Genomic DNA, 23,080 nt, shown 5'->3' with positions numbered 1-23,080 from the left:
TTTTTAAAAAATCATTCCATATTTACAATAATATAATAATTTTAAACATTATTTTCACTTCTATTTCTTCGTTAGAATTACTTGAACTTACATTTGTGTAAAAAGTTGTCTATATTTCTTCTTATGAATAATTATTCAATTTAAAAATACCATATTTAAATTAAATCCAGAAAAGTAGATTAATCAAAGAAATTATTCTTCCTCCATACTAAATACGGCCAACTTTTACAATTTCTGTGTAATGAATTATCACTCCTTCCCGCAAATTTAAAATCCTTATTAAATAAATAACGCAAATAGAACACCGGTAAAAGGTCATGACGAAACAACCCCCATACTCATCCAAACTTCAACATTATTCAAACCAATTACAATTCAACCATTCTACCATCATCCCACACCTCTCACACCCCACATCTCTCTAACAAGATCCCAAGAATCATCGAAAATCCGAAACGAGCCATCTTTCGTTCTCCTTCGTCCCAACCGCCCACGCATTCTTTATCGATCACCCGAAACTTATTAGCGCGCCAAGATCGGCGCGAACGATCCCAGCTGCCCGCGAATGGTATCGACAGGTGATTTACAATCTAACTACTCTTACGATATCAACGCTCTTTCCCACGGGGCGAAAGATAAAAAAGACCGCCATCCTCCTTCCCTCCTCCTCTCAAACATAATTCATCAACCGTCTCTCTTTCTCTCTCTCTCTCTCTCCATTCCTAATGGGATATCGTTTGTGTCATTAGTTCCGAGTTTTCACGCGACACGTCCGTCGGATGAGCCTCGTGTGAATCGACACCGGCACAGACCGGGCAATCGTCACGTATCCTAAACGTGGACGTGGCGCGTGGCCCCATCGTTGACCCAATAAAACTGTATATCCTGTTATCTGACAATCTCTCTTTCGTATATTACGCGATAACTTGGCCGCATTCGCACTCGATCCCTCTCCTTCTCTCCCCCTCGATTCTCATGGAAAATTAATCGCGAGTCGGATAATCGGCGGGGATTTCGGAATTCGTTTGATTTGTCAAGGAAAACGATCGCGTCGAGAATAGAATTTTATTTTATTTTACAAGCGTTATTTTTGGTTTTATTAAACCACGAGGATGTTATTGCGTTGTAGACATATAGGGGATGGTATAAATTCAGTGTTTTTCAAAGATTTAGTATGAGAAGCTTGGTTTTTTAAATTTCATTATCGTATTTTATTTATGTGTTTCGTTTTTTTCACGAAGTTTGATGTATGGGATAAATTTTATTATCGTTGAACAATTGTTTATAAATAATTATCCATTGATTCGCTTTCGATTATTTCGAATCCTCCTGAATTTCCCGCCATTTTTTACATTTTGGAAAGATTAATTCTTTCTCGAGGGAGGAACGAAATTTTTACAAAGCTGTTCAGCGTTCTACGATAAGAAATGATTAAAGTGTCGATTTTAAATAGAATTTCAATTGTAATTTTATTCGTTTTGGAAAAATCAAGTTGCAAATTTTAAGGTGTACACCTATGAGGTATAAAAGATATGTAATATTTAAAAGCAATAAATACTTTTTACAAGAAATTGAAGAATTTGAAGCTCTGCTTATCCACTATTATTAAATTCATTGGCATTTAGATCCTGTTGCATTTCGAATTTCGATATCTGATCTATTGCGTGACGCCCTCGAAAGTGAAAATTCGTGTCGATGTTTTATTTGTACTTGAGGGTGATAAATTTTGGAAACACATTTATAGTATTTGATTACGTTATCGTTAATAAGAGAACATCATAGAAGAATATCCAATATAGATACGATGAATGATAACGATATATTAAAAATCAAATTTTTCTGCACACTGTAACAAACTGTATATAATTAAAAATTCTTTTTTTAAGTTTTCTATGAAATATCCTTGAATAACACGAATATTTCTTTTCAAAATGAACGCAAGAGAGTAAAGAAAAAGAAAAATGGGAAACGTACGAAAGACCTACGTCCTTTCGTTTCGCCATCAAATTTCGTCTTCTGATGAGAGCCAGAGTATTTTCCACCCCCACGTTTTATACATCCAGTATACGCCTACTCGTCACTATAATAAAAGCCTATTGACATCTATTGTCATGTAGAAAACGGGTCCCCTCTTTCCCCTTTACGAGCGAACGAATTCGATTTTCCATTGAAAGTAAAAAGTATTCTAAAAAGAAAAAGAAAAAAAGGAAGAAAAGAAATATTATATCGATCGTCCCTCTTACATGCACACTTGAAGATATCCTAAAGCCAAATGGCGGAGAGACGGAGCGAATCGCGTCGCGTCGAGTCGTACGAATTAGATTGTTTATTTTTCATTTGGGCTTTAATGGTGTACACGTGTTGATGAAATTCGATTCTGCGGTCGTGCGATGTCTCAATCAATGTCAGACATTTTATTCGACGAATTGAACGCGGCTTGTCACCGATACGGTGTTAATGCGTCACCGGAAAAGGGGGGGAAGCGAAGGTAACAATTACGATACAAAGGATTCCGGGCCGTCGATGTTAATTAACGCTTTAATGGCTCGCTTAATCGCGATTGGCTGTCCGTTGTTATTAACATCAACCCGTCGAATATCGAAAAAGTATTGAAACATATGGTTAATTTCGTTAATTCCGTTCAATCCATCGATTCCATGCGATGTATGGTGAGATTGGTTTCGAGATGTTTGGCGTTTCTTCTTTAAACGAGGAAATTGTGCAGAAATATGAAGAAACATGTAAAATAGAATGAAATGAATATAATATGATATAGTAAACTAAAGAAACGTGTAATTGTATATTATTTTATGTAGTGTAAAATGTAATATATTTTTTAAATTGAGTTTCTTCGAAATTATTTATTGGAAATACATTTGTATCACATTTTTGTCACGAAATTGCTTATGCAAATATAGATTTTATTAATATATTACATTAATATATTAATATATTATTATTAATGCAGTTATTAATCATGATTTGGTCAAATGTGTTTAATAAAATTTTATAAATAATATTATAAATAAGTAATATTAATATACGATATCCTAATTTTTTTTAATTCAATTCTAAAGTTTTTTTTCAATTAAAAGTATTAATTCAAAAAAATTTTCCATCTTTATTCACGAAGAATTAATTTAATAAGAAGAATAAAATTTATCTTTTAAAAATACACGTATTATATATGTAACGTGTATATATGTGATTGTATTAAAACTGATCAAATTATATGGATACAAAGTTTCAAACGTGATTTACCTTGCAGACAAAATGCAATTTTCATCGCATTCTGCAAACAGAAAGCGAGCTATGTCACCTTTGAACTGGTAAGCGAGAAACCGTGTAATGATCGCTCGTCTTATGCATGAAAATCTCTCGATGAATCATAATAAGTGTACACTGAGTAATGGAAAACTTTTTCCATAAGCTACCTCATGTACAGCAATCATATAAAATGAGGTAAGAAATTTTTTGAATCGAATCGAAGAGGATTAATAAAATGAAAATAAAATTGCAATTTTTCTATTTTTGTCATTCTTTTTATAATTCTCTATATTTTCCAATTTTTTTCTAGTACTTGTAAATTTTGCAATTTTGATATATCTTTTTTATACGACCTATGAATTTTTATTTTAACAGCTTTGCACGTAAAATATATTTGATTTGTCTCGGATTACAAAAGATGACAAAGTTCACATCGTTAATTCGAGTATTTCAAGAGATTTGAGAACTACTTTGGATTCAGAGAACAAATCTTCTCCAATAATTAAATCTATTTTTTGTGATCCTTGTGATTATATTATTTTAAGAAGAATTTAAGATTGTCCAATATTTTTTTAACTTTTTATCATTCATGGATATATAACAATAGTTCAACAAAAATATTTATTTTTTATCCATAAAAAATCCATAAAAATAATAGAATAATATATTAAAATTAAATTTGAACATTATATGTTCTGAATTTTTAAAATAAGAGAAACTTTGTAAGGAAATAGAAATTTTAATCCCTTAAACATTCACGATTTTCAAATAATTCATAGATAGGATAGGACAGGTTAAAGAGTAGAATACTATTTCGAAGTTTAATCTTACTTTGAACTGAATATTCTATTATGAAACCGAAGTTAAAGTATAACTATAGCATTGCTTTGAAACTATTTCTACGTATCCTTTACCACTTTACACCATATAATATAAAGATATATTAAAAATATTTCATCAAAATTTTGTTCTTAATCAAAAAATATATACATTTCTTCAATTATACTCAAAAACTTTCTTATCTAATTAAATTTTCATTCAAAAAGTATTATTAGATATCCACATGTAAACTTTTTCCTTCTCCTTTTATTAAATTCCAAAGAAAGAAAAATTATTATCCATCGATTAAAAATATTCTAAATGACAAAAAGAATAAAACAAATGATGTAATCTTTCAGAGCAATCAATTATCGTACGAGTTAGCAAAAAGTTTGCTCATATTCCTCGTCAATGATCGAAGTTAAATACGCGAAATGTGATAGAATGTTTGCAGACAGTTCCATCGTCTTCAAGCATGTGTGCAATGGGATATTCCTCGATCGAGGAAACACAAGGAAAAGTTGTAAATTCCCGATTACGAACCGTCTGACCAGGGACTACCTAGATGTGTGCATTTTCTAGAATCTAGGAAGTGGTAATTCATGCATGCGCATATCTTACTTCTCTTCCATAAGAATTGATCAAGGGATATTTTTACCCCATGCTTGATGAAATTTTTAAAAAATGGAAATTTTAAAAAACAAATGATTGGAATTATTTTTTTTTAAATTTTAGATCAGATTTGGATTAAATGATTTCGAGTGTTTTTAATCAGATGACGTTAGAATTGTCTAATTGTTAATTGAAAATCGTTTGGAAATTTCTTAAATTTTGAAAATGGAAGAATAATTTAATTTAAAAGAAAGTTAAGAAATTTGAAAAAAAAAGAAGATAAAGAAAAAATTATGAAAAAATTATATAATAATTCTCTATTCCTAATATCTTCTAACCTAATATTTTCGTTGGTAGTTTTGTCAGCTAGGATAATTATTCCACAAATATGATTTATGCATTGTGATTTTTTCGATATTATGGCAAGATTGCAGGTTCTATTTTATTGAGGAATATTATGACAGATATAAGACTTTTTAAAACATTTATCATAATTAATCAATCAAAAATATTATTGTTACTAAGACTTATCTATGTTCAATTATTCCCAATGATTTATTAAAATATCATAAATTTAAATATTAATTTTAAATATTTACAATATCGAAATATTTCCAAAAATATCAAGTTTTATCTTTAATTTATCTTGTATATTCCTAATAACTTTTAAAAACAATATATTCTCAATAATTTTTACAAAAGTTGAATGAATATGAAAATATTAAAATATACCTAATTCTCATCCAAAAGCAGCGTTTCCAAAATCTCAGTGAACTATCATAAATCGAATGATCACGCTAAATTTTACGCTCCATCCAATCCAATCTCTATCGAGCTTCCACCACCAGTATCTCTGCACTTTCGTCTTAATAATTCACTTTCGACACGGCTAAAACACCTCTCGCCTCGTTCCGACGAATCGAAAAGCAAACTCCTCCATACAATATTTTGCAATAGTGTTTTCGCAGTCGACCAATTAAGCTGGAAAAATCGTCGAACAATCTTTTTTTTTTTTTTTCACCTAAAATATGCGTGTTGACGCGTATTTTCGCGAAAGGTAAAATGTCACAGCGAGTATAATCCAACGAGAAAACCAATAACCCTTCTCTCCCCCTTGTCTTCTGAATTTCTCTTTATTCGCTTTTATTTCGCTTTTCTTTATTCTCTTTATTCGAAGTTAAAGGGAATCTGGAATTATTTAGAAATTTATCCAATAGTTTTCTACGATTTCAAGAAAAAATAAAGCTTTTATACTATCAATATATTTTAGAATTGAAAATGAAAAAAAAATTTTGTGGATGTCTATTATCTTTGAATTAAGTTTGTTTGTCGCGATATTTTATGTGAAAATTGGATTTAAATTATATATATATTATAATAATATATTAATATTTATACCTAATTACTTAAACGGTATAAAAATTACTCAAAAAAATTATTGAAAATTGTAAAAAAAAATTGTTAAATGAATATCTACGTAGGAGAAAAATACAATGATTTTGAAATTGAAAATTATCATGGCATTTCATGGCTTTTTATTAGTGGAAATGTTGCAAGAATTAGAGAAAAAATAGTGAAATACCAATTATGGAATTTCTTATGATTCGTTTTTTGAATAACGTACGAATTGCAAATGGATTGTATAAATTGTGAATATATGAGGATCGAAGAATGAAAAATTTGTGGATGTGCAGTTTCAAATTTGTATTCAATTATAGATTAAAAATTAATTGGTAAAGATGCATGGATACTGACGATTTACATATTGAATTATGTATACATAGATTAAAAGTTAATTAGTGAAAATTTATTGGTATTGATAATGATTTAATATTTTAAGACTTTGGGTAATAGAGTAAACTACAAATGGATGACATTTTACACATAAATGTTAATTGATGTAGATGTATAAGAGTAATTATATTTTGAACACAATTGAGATATTTTTCATGTAAATATGCCTTTCAATATCATTTCTGATATTTATTGATTTATTTATATTTGATTAAGATTAAAAATTTAAGTTAGAAGAGCAAACTTTTCATTTAAATACGGATATAAAATGTAAATGAATATAAATGTAATGTAGAACTGTTGCAATTAATTTAATTTTTAATCCTTCTTTAGTCATTTCTTTTCATATAAATAGAAATACAATATTTTTCTTTGAAGAATCAGATAAAAGAAACTTATGAATCCCAAATTCATAAAGTACTTGATTACATTTTTCTAAAAAAAATTTAAAAAGTAAAGTAATTACTTGATAAAAAAAAAAAGCAAAGTTTAAACTTATTCTAAATTTACAAACTTTTGTCTTAAAGTGGAATTATCTTAAATATCACTTTTGATTAAAATATTATCTCAAAAAATATTTAATTACTTTCTTAAAAGTCACTTTTTAGAGTAATAACAAAAAAAATAAATCAATGTTCACAATTTTTATGATCCCACTACTCTCTTTAAAAAGCATCATTCACTTTCCAAGATTTCCAAAATTTAAACAATTGCTCTTTTCACTCCTTTTCTCAAAAAAATATAAATAAAATCCAAATTCACAAAAGAAAACAACTTCACTTTTTTAATGAGATAACTAAAAGAAAAAATCAAATCCCTGATCAAACGATTCATCCAAAAAAAAGAATCTTTCTTCCTTTATAAACAAAATCCAAAGAAATAAGAAAATCTCTCACCCATCCACCCTTACCCAAAATCAACTCTACTTTCTCCACAAATCTAAAAATCACCAAGAAAAGAATCCAATACCAGAGAAACAAATATAATCTACAACTTCATCGACACTTTCTCAAAATTCCTTTCAAAAAAAAAAAAGAAACAATGATAAGTAATCCACGATTCCAAACAAAGCGAAACAAAAATCATCCAAATAAAAACAACTACAATAATTCAAGATATCGACGCGCAGCTATCTCATCGCACCGACTTCGAAGACGGTTCGCGACGAAAGGAGAATTGAATGCCGATCGCGGGACGCGCGCGTATGCGCACGGGACGACACGCGCGAGAAAGACGGGGATATCTTGCTCGCCGCGCGGAAAGCGGAACAAAGAGGGAAGAATGGGAAGGGGTGAAGGAGGGTGGCCGACACGCGCGGCCCACGGCACACAGGCGGGTTACACGCGTATAAAGGGTGGCGTCGCGATGCCCTGATCGCCATATCCCGCGTAGACAGCAAACTCGCGACGCTCGGCGTCGATCAGACGAGCCTCGACACCCTTACATTGTGACCCACGTGAAACGGAAAACGGTTCGATTCCCGGAGGGAGCCGCGACACATCGCCGATTCTTCAGCAACAGGTGAGCTTCGCACACGCACACACATACATACACATCTGTTTGTCGAATTTCGCGGAAACGGTACTTTGGTTTTTTTGTTTTTGGATGAGAGGATTGCTATGATTGATTTTTTTTTCTCTTTTTCTTTTTTTTTTCTTTTTTTTTTTTTTTGAGGATTTACGTGATCTCACAGTTTGGAAGAAGAATGTTAGGCGGTAAAATTGGGGGAAGGGGTTGGGTTTTGATGATGATTTGATGGAGGTTGGTTTGTAAAAATGATAGTAAGAGGTGGGTTTGAAGATTTTTTGGTTTTTTTTTTTTTGGATGGGAGGATTGCTTTGATTGATTTTTTTTTCTCTTTTTCTTTTTTTTTTCTTTTTTTTTTTTTTTGAGGATTTACGTGATCACACAGTTTGGAAGAAGAATGATAGGCTGTAAAATTGGTGGAAGAGGTTGGTTTTTGATGATGATTTGATGGAGGTTGGTTTGTAAAAATGATAGTAAGAGGTGAGTTTGAAGATTTTTTGGTTTTTTTTTTTTACTTAGTGAAATGAGGTTTGAAATGATTTTGGTTTGAAATAATTGGAAAGAAGTGATTTCGAAGAGTTAAGGATTTCGTTTTCGAAGAAGTTTAATGGTTGGAAATTTTAGAGTATTTAATTTTGTGAAAGGATATTGTGAAATTTTGGTGGAGTTAAGTTTATGATGGTTTGATGGAAGTTGGTTTTTAAAAAAGAGGTGATTTTGAAGAATTTAATTATTTCATTTTTTGAGGTTTAATTGAAATAGTTAATTTTGTGAGAAGATATAATTTCCTGTAAAAAGAAAGTAATTTGATAAGGTTTGAAAAGAGCGAATAAAGAATAATTTTGAAAATTGAAAAATAGAGATAGGATAATAATGATGGTGTTTCAATTTTCTTTGGATTTAAATTACTAATAATTTTTCCTTTTAAGAATAAAAATTATAAATGAAAAATATCAAACTTAATTCATAGCTTATGATTCATAATATAATTATTCTTAATTTTATATTAATACAATGCAATTTCAAAGAGCCTCTAGAATTTATAACTGTGAATATCTTTTTAAAGACACTTAGAAATTATTTAAAATTGATGAAATACAATTTTGCACGACTCGAAACAATTGATAACTGACAAGACAATAAATAACAGTGAATAAAAGTTAAAAAGAAGAGTGTGAAATGATACACTCTAATGATACACATCTAAAAAAATAAAAATAAAAAATAATCTATAATCATCATGTTTCTTTCATCAAACTTTCGTCAAACATAGTCTGTAATTTTTGTGCATTCTTGAAAATTCGACGTTTCCATAATTGGATTCCATAGAATACTTTCGTTCCATACAATTAGGGGCCCCCATGTAATAAATAAAAAGCTGATGTTGTAAAGGAGATTTACACTCTGATACTCTTTGCTTAACGCATGTATATTTCAAATAGCAAAAGTGAAATACTGAAGCTGTCTTCGGGGATGTTTTTGCAACATTTTTAAGAAGCATCCTTCCTTTAATGCAGACGCCATAATACCATGGACGAGAAAGCTTTTGAGATATTCGACGACTCGTAATTTCCCCATTAATTATCGCAGAGCAGACTTGTAATTATTTTAAGCAGCGTAGGAAGCAAAAAGTTAAACTCTCTCCCTTTTGATATCAATTTCATATCAATTCTATCCTATATTTTTTTTGGAAAAATTGCTCTAATAGTAGGAAAATTAATTGAAAGATATAATATAAGATGTAATTGCTGAAATTTGTGTAGAATTCGATTTAAATTTTTTTGATATTTGAATAATTTGAGAAATTTGAATCTTTTTCAAGAATTAAAATGATTGGAACATTTTAATATATTTGGAATTATTTATATTATTTGTTTTAGAATGGATTATAATTTTGCAAATAATATTATGAATATTAAAATAAACAGTGAAAATTGTAAATATATCACTAGAAGAATATTTTAATCAAAATTAAATTTGAAATTAAATTTTAATTAAATTTAGTTTAAAAGCGACGCTTGTACAACTTGAGAAATTTTTAGAAAAAAATATTTGATCGGAGTTTGATTTATTTTTTTTTACTTTACATTCTATTTAATTAAATATTGGATTCATTTGTATACAGATTCTACCATTGAAAGTTAATACCAATGTTGAAAATTATTATTAAAGTTGAAATGGATATTGAAAATAGACGATTACTCTGAAATGAAATTAGAAATAGTTACGTGACTAAATTAAAGATTAAAATGATGAAGATTCAGTTAAATATAAGAAAAACATTCATTACCTCGCTCAATTAAATAAGTTTTCTAATTAGTTAATCTATTAATAATAATAATAATCTATTAATAATAATAATAATAATAATAATATTTGAATGAGAATTCTTGCGTAAAAACATATAATCATCAATTAATTATTAGATCATTCAAAATTCTGGAAAATAAATAATTAAGACGATTTGAACGGAGAACAATTGAATTTAATTATCTTTGAAAAATTTATTGAATTCGTGCTTCGAACTATCTTACTTAAAACTTTCAATACTTAAAATATTTTCCTCCTTTGAGAGCAACAGGTGAGCGTTTTATCAGGATTATGAATAAAAACATGAAAAATCTTCTTTTGTTGCTTTCTCGATCTTATTTTTATCTAAAATTTTAAATAAAATCTATCGTCCTAAATAACGAAATATATTTTCCTCGTTTATTTCATTATTGTGTCAATTAATCATCATCATTCTCACCTTTATCGATTTTCACTTGGATAATCTTTGGACAAAATCGTTTCGAAGAGAGAGAAAAAAGAAAAAGAAAAAAGGAAAACGAAAGAAATTGGTCGAGGGGAAAGTTCGAAGGAACAACTATAAAAATAAGATAACGGAAAAGTTTTGCGAAGATGCGACAAATTACGTGTCACAAGAGTGATATTGCCATCTTGTTCTTTTATTTCAATGAAAGTCGAACGAAAACATTTTGAAAAAGAAAAGAACACGAAAAGTGATCAAAAAATAATTAAGAGATTTTTTTTATAGTTATCACGAACATTTATTATTGACGATTAATAAAAAATGAAAAAGTTAAATGAAGGGGAGATATATATATGTATAAATATTATACACATGTAATTTTGATATAATAATAATAACTATGTAGCACAAAATTCTTAAAAAAAAAAAAAGTACATAATTCTCTTAAGTTAACTTTGATTGATTAAATTTTTCCAAATTATGAAACAATGCAAAGTTTTCGCAGAAGGAATTTCTTATTAGTACTAGAATTTCGAGAATTTCTCTAGAGAACTCTGCAGTATCTCATCAAGAGTTATTTTAACACGTGCTTTTCTTGATATTTAACACATGCTCTTAATAAGTACTGTTTTTAAATATTTATTTAATTAGTTGACATTTAATATTCTTTTTTAAAGTTATAATTTTTATATAGATTGTTGATTATGCTTTATAAAAGAATGTAATTTCAAAGAATTTCTATACATAAGTTTCAAAGAATGAAACAATTAATGCATTTTATTTAAGAATCCAGAATGTATTATTTTGATACATTTCATATAAATTAATTATTATGCACAAAACAGATAAATTACATCATATATACAAAAAAGAAATTCAAGAAAATTAAATTGAATATATGAATATATAAATATATAATAATCAACGTGATTGAACATACGAATATATAAATACATACAATAATCAATCTGATTAAATATAAAATAATTTTTCAAAAAAATTATATATAATTTTCTAATATGTAAAAAATAAAATTTTTCATTTTTCTTTATTTATTAATTTTTTTTCTAGATACATTGAAAAAATTAAAAAAAAATGTCTAAAATAATCTTTGTGATAATTTCCATCGATCTTATTTTCCATCTATTTTTCTAAAAAGTCAATTGTCGTCAGTGTGAAAATGATCTCTCATTTATTATTCATTCTCTGCGAAGCTATTTTTTCTCAGTTTGCGTGTTTGCACAGTGAAACCATTGTAGCAAATCGCAACAAATATTTTTCTGTCGCGTATGAAATGATTAATCGTTGGAAAAATTGTTTGTCAAACCGGAAACTTCTATTGACCAGACTTGCATTATCCTGAAATTTCCTGTTATCTTATAACTACGGACATTATCACGTGTAATTGTAAAATTCGAGTTTTGAAAATTCATTGAAATTTGAAAATTTAAATGGAAAAAATGTCCACAAAAAATATGGTCTCTTTAAAAAATTGTTATATTTGCATATCATCATTCAAAGTATGAAATTTGTTACTCCGATATTTAATATATTTTTATATTTTTTAAATACGTATTATTAAATGTTTATTCATTATTTTGAATTTTTTTGGAATATATTAAATGATGTCTTGCACGATAATTTTCCTGGAATCCTTCTATAACTTCTTAAACTCGTGATGGTTTAAAAATTTTTTAAAACTAATCTTCAGAAAAATCTTGATATAACGATGAAATTTTTACTAACTATCCAATACTTTCGTATTAAAAGAAAATTTTTATATTCAAAGAATAAAATTCTTAATTAACGAAAGTATATAACTAAAATTTAATTTGAAATTATTATTTCCTTCGAATAATTAAGAGCTATTTCACAAATTGACTTTGATTTTTAATTAGATTTTGCAAAGTTGGTTAATTGATTTGGAAATATGAAATAAAATATTTTGTTTATTGAATTTGGATAATTTGATTAAATAACATATTTATTTAAAAATATATAGTATAAAAATATATCAAAGGAATACTTATTAAAAATTTTAAAAAATGAAAGAAAATATAATTTCTGAATAATAAAAATTTTAAATTGACAATTTCAAAGTCACTAACGAAATTTTCTCGAAATTTTCTAGGATTATTTGATTTTTATATAATCTATTTGTCGTTTAATTAATTTTTAATTGAAATTGATTGAAATAATAATAAAATGTCAAAGATATAATTTTTAAATAAATAAACTCGACCATTTACAATTCAATTAGTATGAAAAATTTGTCTTCAAAAAAAAAAGAAAAAAAGACCGAATTAAAATATTAAAATTTTAGAGATATAAATTTAAACTTTTAAACTTTTACTGACATTTCATTGGTCGTATCGTGCGAAATATATGCGAAATCTTTTCCTTTATATAAAAAGATATATTAAAAAATTTAAAGGTCACCATCAAACTTATCATTTTAATTATATTTTTGTTTAATCTCGATAAATGCACATTTCAAAGCAAAATGAACCTTTCAAACACATACTCGTTCAATATGTTCCTTATTAATAAAATTTTTTATACCTAATTTTTTATGTCATATTAATACTAGCAAATAAAAGTGAAAAAAAAAAAAGAAATAAAATATTGGCAAACTCATCGGTAACGTTCATCCTCGACATACAAAACAACTCTTCGATTAAAATAAGATTTTTTAATTATCTCTAGGAGAACGAAGGAAAAAAACTTTGTCTCTCTCCTTCGTATCTTTTTCACGATACGAAGCACAAAATTGATATCGAAACTTTCGTTCTATCGAAGTTTTAGCTGCCGAACAAGAAGAAATCGTCTCTTCTTTCGAACAACCCTCTCGATGGCTGTGGAATAATCGAGAACTCGTGTCTGACGCAAAACTTTTATGTCGTCCGAGTTGTCAAGATCTTACAACAAAATATTGGTTTAACTCTACTCGAACGTGATATGAAAGTATAGAGAATTTTATTATATAGTACTTCGAATCATATTACTAAGTGTTAAATATATTACGATTTAATAGATGAATTATTTCTTGAGAGGATTGACTTTATCGTTAGTTAATCTCAAAATCTATTTTTTTTTTTTTTTTTTTGTTAGAGATTGAATGGAAAGAGAACTGGAATTTGAATAGGAGAAAGTAGTATAGATCAACGATTGTAGCAAGTGAAGTTGATCAATTGTTTTCAACACTTTTACATTTTACAATAGTTTTATATTTTAGAATAATATTAATCTAGGAAGATATCTTCTTTTTTAGTAATAGTTTAAACAATTTTTTATAGATGTTTTTGGAAATTGAAATTTACTGAATATATTATATATCATCTTTTCAAAATCTGAAGATGAAAGATTTCTTAAATATTATTACTGCTAATTATCTAAACTTCAATTAATTAAATTGTAAAAGAAAAAAAATTTTCATTATTATTCGAATTGTTATTCTAAAATTTTCTAAAATATCAAAAATTTGCAAAATGTATAACGTTATATCCGAATTTAAATTTTCGATGCCCCTATTTCTTTTTTTTTTTTTTTACATGATTGTAAAACACAGCTATTACAAAATCCTCGTGACACATGTTTGTTTTACACGTATATTCGTCGCACAGTCTTTGTTTTCCAAAACGATGGAAAACGAGTGGAAAGGGTAGAAGAGAGTTGAAACTGCGCAGATCAGGCGAGGTTATTAGAACGGCATTATTAGCAGACTTTTTGTAGTTTGCAGATTGCTATTGCTTATCTCGGTTGCATGATGTTTGAAAGTGGACTAATCGGCCTCCATGAAAAATCTACCAGTCTCACAAGTATCCTAATAATTAGGAACTGCTCAATAAGAATTCTCTGTTTGGTGCCACGTTGCGTTTTCATTTTAATCGCGATGTCCCCTTATGACCCGTTTGTTTTGTTCTCGTGATAGTAGAAATGTTAGTTACTTAGGCGGATTTTGAAAAATTATTTTAAACAAAAAGTGAAAGAATTTGAAGAACGTGAGATGAATAATCGAAAGAGTGAGAATAATCGAAAGTGCATAATATGAGAATGAGTTCTGAAATTGCATAATCTTAGAACCAATTATTCTGTTTGTAGATTTAATAAGTTTAATTAAGTTCTTCTACAATTTAAAATTTTTTGAAATATTGGAATACGTGATTTTTAGAAAATTATATGTGGAATCGAAAATAATTTTTTTAATCATAATTATTTAAATGAAAATTCTTGCAAACATGATAACAATATCAAAATGACTGCAATGGTTTTAAGAAATTTTGTAAAATTGGAAAATATATATCATTATATTTAAAAGTCTACAACATTTTTATAATATCAAAATCTTTTTTCATCAATAATCCTTTCCATCTGAATTTTTTAAACTCGATTTTACAATGTTATAACTTTATCATCAAATGATTTTTCAAATGATGTGAATCGAACAAACGTTGATTTATTTTTTTGTGTTTAATATCTTCATCGCGAAAATATCGGCCAGTTTAACTGACATTTCTCAATTGACATTTCCTTCTTCTCGTTCACTGAACTACATATTTTTCTATGGGACTAACGATATTAATATTCTACGTTCTTACGGTCAATTTCTCACGATAAATACACGTTAAACAACGACTGACCCAATTCAACGAAGCGATTTATGGCTACAAACAGTTCCAAATACGAAGCCATACTTTACCTCCCTGTTTTGTGTTTGAACTACTACTGCTACAACTTGGAAATTCGCTGCTATAATAGTGTTCATTGTATTGAATTTCTGAACCAGAGGCATCGAGGAAGGAAGCTAGTGAAGGCAATGATAAAACTAGTAAGATTCCATTTTGAAATTTCGATAATATTCTCTTTGTTATAAATTTCTTGTCCTTACAGTGATATCAGTATTTATGAAAGCTTTATTGAAAATTGATTTTTATAATAATTAGAAAACTAATAATTAACGTAAAGAATTTTAATTTCCAATTTAATTTTAAAAATTCGAATTCAAAATGTTAAAAATTATGATCATTAATATATGAAGAAAAATCTCGTGTTCTATTCATAATCCAATAAATCTTCGTTAAAGAAACGTATGAAAAGTCGGCTGTGATTCGTGAAATGAAATGAAAAATGAAAATCTTCGTTCAGGAACGATAAAGAAAAGGGAACAACTATATGACAGAAGCTCGAGCGAGTTAACGCCGATGTCGATTCGACGGTAAATTTTACCATCGAGAACGACGCTTTAGTAAGCTGGAATAACGAAAGCAGAAGAGGAGGATAACACGAGAGGATGGGACCGTGAAGAATTCATAAAAATCCTCGTTGCATCGTCCTCTTACATCGACGACGAATTTCACGGATGAAGGATTATTTTCAATGATGGCGCTATATCGATCATGGTATAGCCTGTAAAAATCTCATTACAGGATCAAATATCACAACTTTCTTTTTTCCTTCCTTTTTTCTTGCCTGTTTAAATATCAAATATCTTATCTCGTGGAAGTTAATGGTATCGCAATATTTAAAGTAGCAATTTCCTTTGATTAAGATTTTTTATACACAAGATTTGGTCTAAAAAAAAAAATATTTCTTTATTCTACATTTTCTTTTATAAAGAATCTTCTCTTGTTGAAATGGTATGAAATGAGGTTAAATTTCGATCTTCAAAAAAATATATAGAATGACAATGCACAAGTTTGTACGATATAAGAAAAAAAATAGACGAATTTTCTATTTCTATTTTTTTGTTGTATGAATTTTTGTATTGAATGTTCTTTGATTCATCACGTATGATTCATCAGCCCCTTTCGAACTTTGAATATTCATTTGATCCTTTCACTACCAATTGAAGCACACAATTTTCTAAAATTACTAAAGATAACAATAATGTAACAATTTCAACAATGAATAATCTTAATTCTTTTTTTAAACAAAAAACTAAATAAACTAATTTCAAATAATTTTAAATTAGGAAAAATAAAATTTTTCAAAAATTTTTCAAACGAATCGTTATGCGAAATCTTAATTTTACAGTTAAGATTTCTAATGAAAGTATTTGCCGTACCGGAAATTGGTATAATGTTGGAAAAGTAGTCACGAGAAGATATGAGATTCTCTCGGACGAGATTTAATTTCACGCTGTACGAGATGTTTTTCCATCCCCGAGGAGAAATATGGAAAGGTGACGTTAATCTCGTTTCCTGTATAAGTTGGTGTACGTTCGATGACCTGTCGATGAGATTGATGGTAATCGTGGCTATACAACTCGTTCGAATCTCTTCCAAATTCTCGCCTTTCCTTCGATCCTTTGCACTTCTAAAAGAAAATGGCAAGAAAACAAATGTACAATATGATATTCTGCAAGGCATCGAATCTTAAATTTTCTTCAAATTTTAATATTTTAAAATTCCTCTCTCGTGAAGGATACACAATTGCTAAAATAAATTGTAAAATAAATTGAAAAATTCATTTAATCTTTACAAAAAAAGTGATTAACGAAACAGGAGATTTAATTTTATGAATGTATAGATGTAACGAGTGAAGAAAGAGATGTAAATTTTCAAAAATATTCTGGAAAAAAAAAACAGTTTCGATCTAAACGATTGTGCCTAATCTTGCAAAGGATACCCCAGGGATGACTCGTCCATTTCATCAACGTCCAATCTCATTAAACCGGAAGAGGAGGGCAAAACTAAGAAGGGAAAACGTGTGTGGGAGTCGATCAACAAGGGTTCTGAACGAAAGACAGCTTAAAATTTCATTAACGAATCGTGGATGGGTTTGCCCATCAGGCATGCACTTCTAATCCCATTTCCGGTCGCAGAGCGTATCATAGCGGATGACTTCCTGTCGCAATCTATGGCCACTCCATTTTTCATAATATTTGATTAATATTCGAATGTGCTTCAATTTTGTTCCGACAGATCATCGACACACAGAGAATGATGATCTCAATACGTCATATTCTTATTTGTGGAAGAAGTAAAATTGTGTTATTATTGTTGAAATTTTATCATTATTATTTGATCATTATTTATTATTATTGATGAACGAAGAGATGGATTTTTTTCCTTTAAAATTTGTTTAAAAAGAATTAGAAGACTTACACTTACGAAATAGATTTATGTGAATAAAGATAATAAGATAAGAGAAAATATTTTAAAAAATAGAATGAGAATATTTTTGGATAAGAAAGAAAGAAGCTAGGAGTAAATTTGCATTTAATAATTTTAGAAAAGTTAATTTGAATAATTCTATTGCAATAACGAGAAGAAAAATTCGTTTGAATATGAGATTTTCTTTAGAAAAAAAAATATATATATATAAATCTTAGAAAAGAAGATTAAAGAGAGTGAAAAGAAAATTGTTATTTGAAGAAACATTTTTGATAAAATAGTTATATAGTCAAGAATAACTCAAGAAAGAGTTGGGAAATAATTGTACCACTATTAAAAAAAAAAACTGAATAAATAAAATAAAGAAAACTGAATAAATAAATAAAAAAACTAAATAAATAAAAATCACTATACAAGAAAATTATTTTCAAAAAAATAATAAATCCATAAATCTTCGAATTCGAATTAAAATTAAGTCACTGAAAATTTAAAAAAAAATCAATAAAAAATGATGAAAATTATAAAAAATAAAAATAAAAAAATAAAAAACGTAGCTGAAATCACAATTTTGCATCATCGAATATCCGCAATTAATCAAAGCTTTTCAATGGAATTTTCATCAGCTGTCGTTCACTTAAAACGTTTTTCAAACAATAATTGAATTAACCTTCACCGTCACCGAATTAGACGTATCTCGTACTTCTTCGTTATTGATCCAGTGATGCGTATTTGTTTGCATACATCTATACATATATTGATAATCATCTACTTCGTTATCGGTGCGAACTTAATCTGTGACGATATGTGGAAATGAAACAAGCTTATACGACTCATTTAGAATAAATTGCAGGAAATATTTTAAATCGACAATAATAACGATTTTGTTAAAGAAAATGTTTCAGGTAATATCTATTTCTTAATTTAATTAAGGAAGAAAGTGAATGATTTTTTTTTTTAAATGATTTAAAGTGACATTTATACCTTTAATTTTTCGAGAATAGCAAAATTTTTCCTTCTTTGGATATTTAATTTTTAAAATTTTTAAATTAAAAATTCCGTAAAAAAAAAAAAGAACATTTATCGCATTAAACACGCGAAACAAAGTCAATGCAATTATTTTTTAATTAATGTTAAGTTCACTTGCAAATTCCATTTCGCCCATAAATTGCAAAAAAAAAAAAAAAAGAAATATTCTCAAAAAATAAAACAAGCCAGTCACGCAATGTACACGTGGTGTTGATGCTAGCTAAATACTAAATCGATAATACGCCACGATAACAAGACACGTGATCGACCAAATCTGACCGGATAACTCGTCCTATCTCTTTCCACTTCTTCGACATCCTCTCGGTCCAATGACCCCAAATTCTTAGCCTGCTTCTCATCCAAGAGTTATAGAAAAACTTTAATGGACGAAAGAGAGACATTATTCGAAGAAATTCGTAATTTTATTTGAAAAATTTCCTCCTTCTCCTCCTCCTTTCCTTTTTTCTCCCCCTTCTCTTCCTTTCCTCTTCCTTCTTCTTTTCTTCGCGTCTTCAGCCCGAGGAGATCGCAAAGTTAAATTTGCTCGGGCAAATTAACGCGAAGGAACGAACTTCCTGCGAACAAGATGTCGCAATAAAAATACAGGTGTAAATTAAAAATTAAGTCGAATGGATGGCGAGCGTCGAAACACCTGTTGCGAGGAGAGTGCAAAGATAAGTTCGAAGGTCTCTTGGCTATATTAGCAGGATTCAATTTCAAGAGAATTGAATTTATTGAATTATGATGATTGATACGTTGGGAAGTTTCTTAATTTGGAAGTTTTTCCGGGGATTTTATTCGTAAAATTTTCTTCAAGATTTTGTGGAGGTTTCGTTTCCACGAAAATTTCTTGATGTCGATTATTGAGGTTGTTATTGATCGTAAGATTTTCCATTTCAGAAATTTGGTTATTGAGTTTTTTTAAATTGTAATAAGATTAATTCAAATCTTTTATTATTAATAAATATTGAATTGCAATTTGAATAAGTAATTTGGAAAGTTATTTTATTTAATTTTTAAACAATATTTTATTTCTCTCTTCAGCCACTGCTCTTTATATTCTAATTTTTATTAATCCTTATAGTTTCACAAATGTATACTCTAAAATTATAAATATATTGATCTTGTACAATAGAATAATTATTTTTCATAGATATCACATCATTTTTCATTAATTTCATTTAATTTAAATCTCTTTATAAATAGAATTCATTCATTAGATTTTAATCAAATCTTTATAAATCTTCCAATCTTCGTTCAATTCTAAATTGCATCAGAAAATTATTCGTGTTTCCCTATTTTCTCTTCTTTTTATCCTCTATCCTTCGAAAAAAGATCAAAATTGCAAATTGGAAAGCGTGGTTAATTCTTCACGATTCATTTGGATGTCCGGCGTATCCAAGTATTCTTTCAACAACCACGAAACGATTGTAAATCCTGCAGATTAAACGAGATGAGCTCTGGAAAGCGTATATTCCATTTCCCCTCGTGTTGCCCTCGTTCCTCACGCGGAATTGCCACTTTAAATCGAGGCCGATTTAATTTCTCGCAGAAATGAAACGGTAAACGTCGCCACTGAAATTTTCACGAGCCAACAATCTCGGTATCCAACGATAAACCGTGAACCGAAATTCTGAGAATCAAAAATCTTGGATAGAAAATATGATGATCGAACATTTCGTGGAAAAAAAAGAAAGAATTTCTGGTTATAAATTTTACAAATATTCTTGTTTCTTCCTTTCCCTTATTTAGATCGCAAGCAATCATTTAAGAATTTTTTTTTTAAATAAAATCATCATAAAAGTAAAGGATTAAATAAAAAGAATCAGAAATAACAATGATAAATTTAAATAAACAATTTGTCTATCATTAATTAATATGTTAATATTGAAAAGATAAAATATTCTTGTATATATATTTTTTCATTAAAGTTTTTGACGATTTTAATATGAGATGTAGGATATGATAACAAAATTAATGGGATTAGTAATTTAATAATCAAAAATTTTCGAACGAAATAGCATAATATTCGCAGAAGTGTAAAACTCGATTCGAACTAGGGAAACCACAAATCCTTGATAAATTAGATACGTGGAAAAGCAATTTTCGAGAATCCGTGTCACTCGCTATTCATCGCGACATTTTCCAACTCAATTCGAAATCTGGAAACAGATTTGCTTTGAAATCAAAATGTTTCTCCCTGCGCGAATAAAATTATCCACGCACCAACTCTGAGAATTTAATTTTAAACTATCGTTTCGAAACGATCGATTTCAATTGCGAATTTTTCTTTCTTGAAATCAGGCTTAAAAAGAGGCAAGGTACAGAATGAGGACCAGGATAAGCGTTCTGACATCGAGCTTGGCTTTCCTCTATTTCGTTGGGATCGTGGGAAGGTCAGCCTTAGCCATGGAAGAAACACCAGCCTCGTCTATGAATCTTCAACATTATAACAATATGTTGAATCCTATGGCGTTCGACGATACCGTGCCTGAAAAAAGAGCGTACACTTACGTTTCCGAGTATAAGAGGCTACCCGTCTACAACTTTGGTATTGGAAAGCGTTGGATCGATACCAATGATAACAAGGTGAGAATATCACAATTATTAAAATCTCCATATCCATTGTGGAGCAATAGTAAGCATAACGATCCTCAAACCTGAAAACATACGATCAATAGTTTACTCTAATTTTCAATATTTTCATTTCTCTGTTAAAATAATATTTATATGTATATTTTTTGTGCTATACGAATATAAAAACATCAAATTAAATTTAAATTTCTATATATATACTTTAAATCATAAAATTTCGAATTTTCATGTAAAAAATCGTGAGAAAGAATCAAGAATTTTGTCATCGAAACACATTCAGAAAATAGAGACAATCACCCCATTGAATTTCCTTTTTTATTTATCCCGATATCTCAATCCGTTCTCGAGATACAAGGATTCAAAGTTCCTATACTGGTTGACGCTATAAGGTAAAAAATATAAATGGATCCGCGACCTAGTGACCTACATATTTTTCCTAGAAATGCGCACTACGCTTTTTTTCCAGGAATCGCGTCTGACACTTGTCTGGAGTTTGGGCTAGGTTAGTGAAACGAGGGACGAGCGAGAGGTCCGAGTAAACAACAAAGACGAGAATAATAAACGATCGAAAATTACTCTTTCCTTTACACGACGATATCTCGGGAACCGGAAGTCGTATCGAGATAAATCAAAAAGCGTTTTAAAGGGGAAGGATCCGCGCTTCTAACGATCTTTCACCCATCGCTCTAAAGCCATTATCTTCCGAGTTATAGCGATTTAAAGTTTTCTTAATTTTAATAGGATTTAATCCGAGTTTTAAGCCGAGTTGTGTAACAGATATATTTATTCCTGGAAAAATATTGCCTATAACGATCTTAATGGCGTATCAAAGATTCTGAAAACTGATTTAAAAGTCAAATTCTCTATCGATTCCAAACCTTTGTAATCTTCTGTATATATATCATGATCTTCTTCTCACGAGTTTTCTTCGATTTAAATTTTCCATCGCATTTTCTTACCGAAACGTAAGAATCGATCTTACCCATTCTCGAAACATTTATTATTCCAGAGAGGGCGCGACTACTCCTTCGGCCTTGGGAAACGGAGACAGTACAGTTTCGGCCTGGGAAAACGAAACGACAACACGGACTATCCACTCAGACTGAACCTGGATTACCTTCCAGTCGACAATCCCGCGTTCCATTCCCAAGAGAACACGGACGACTTTCTCGAGGAAAAACGGGGAAGGCAGCCTTACAGCTTCGGATTAGGGAAGAGGGCGGTGCATTACAGTGGTGGACAACCGTTAGGCTCGAAGAGACCGACCGACATGCTCAGTCAGAGATATCATTTCGGGCTTGGGAAGAGGATGTCTGAGGACGAGGAGGACTCGTCGCAGTAGATCTTCCTCGAGGGAATATCGGTCGACGACTCGTCACGATGGTGTGTCGCCGACGTAAACGGCAATGTAGCTCCAATTCGATGTCGCTGAGTTTTATTATCAGACGAAGTATATCGATTACGCAACAATAAAGACACATTTTGAAGTTTCAACGTTTCTCTTTTAACACGAGTTCTTTTCGCTATTTATTGGCTTGACCGGGTAAAGAGGTCTCTGCTCTCGTCGAGACAA

At 29.3% G+C, this 23,080-nt stretch overlaps 1 protein-coding gene and 1 long non-coding RNA gene across 2 annotated transcripts; one reads left to right on the top strand and one right to left on the bottom strand.

Moving 5' to 3' along the window:
• The first annotated feature begins 7,849 nt into the window (after nucleotides 1-7,849).
• LOC102671577 (allatostatins) lies at nucleotides 7,850-23,049 on the top strand. The gene is made up of 3 exons (XM_006615228.2): nucleotides 7,850-8,013; nucleotides 21,217-21,501; nucleotides 22,517-23,049. The coding sequence occupies exons 2-3, from the start codon at nucleotides 21,241-21,243 to the stop codon at nucleotides 22,847-22,849; spliced, it is 594 nt and encodes a 197-aa protein (XP_006615291.1). The 5' UTR covers nucleotides 7,850-8,013; nucleotides 21,217-21,240; the 3' UTR covers nucleotides 22,850-23,049.
• On the bottom strand, nucleotides 21,207-22,575 carry LOC116185585. The gene is made up of 2 exons (XR_004150440.1): nucleotides 22,490-22,575; nucleotides 21,207-21,572 (listed from the first exon to the last, which is right to left on the bottom strand). It is a non-coding gene; the product is annotated as an uncharacterized LOC116185585 (long non-coding RNA).
• Nucleotides 23,050-23,080: the final 31 nt, after the last annotated feature.

Source organism: Apis dorsata, unplaced genomic scaffold (assembly GCF_000469605.1).
Source record: "Apis dorsata unplaced genomic scaffold, Apis dorsata 1.3 scaffold_220, whole genome shotgun sequence".
NCBI classification, from domain to species: Eukaryota; Metazoa; Arthropoda; class Insecta; order Hymenoptera; family Apidae; genus Apis; species Apis dorsata.
Note: the sequence above shows the minus strand (reverse complement) of the source record. Positions and strands in the feature narration are given on the sequence as shown.

Excerpts from the sequence above, each read along its gene's own strand:
- LOC102671577 (XM_006615228.2), top strand. The coding sequence starts at position 21,241 with ATGAGGACCAGGATAAGCGTTCTGACATCGAGCTTGGCTTTCCTCTAT. Across the intron at positions 21,502-22,516 it reads TCGATACCAATGATAACAAG|AGAGGGCGCGACTACTCCTT; the intron begins GTGAGAATATCA and ends TTATTATTCCAG.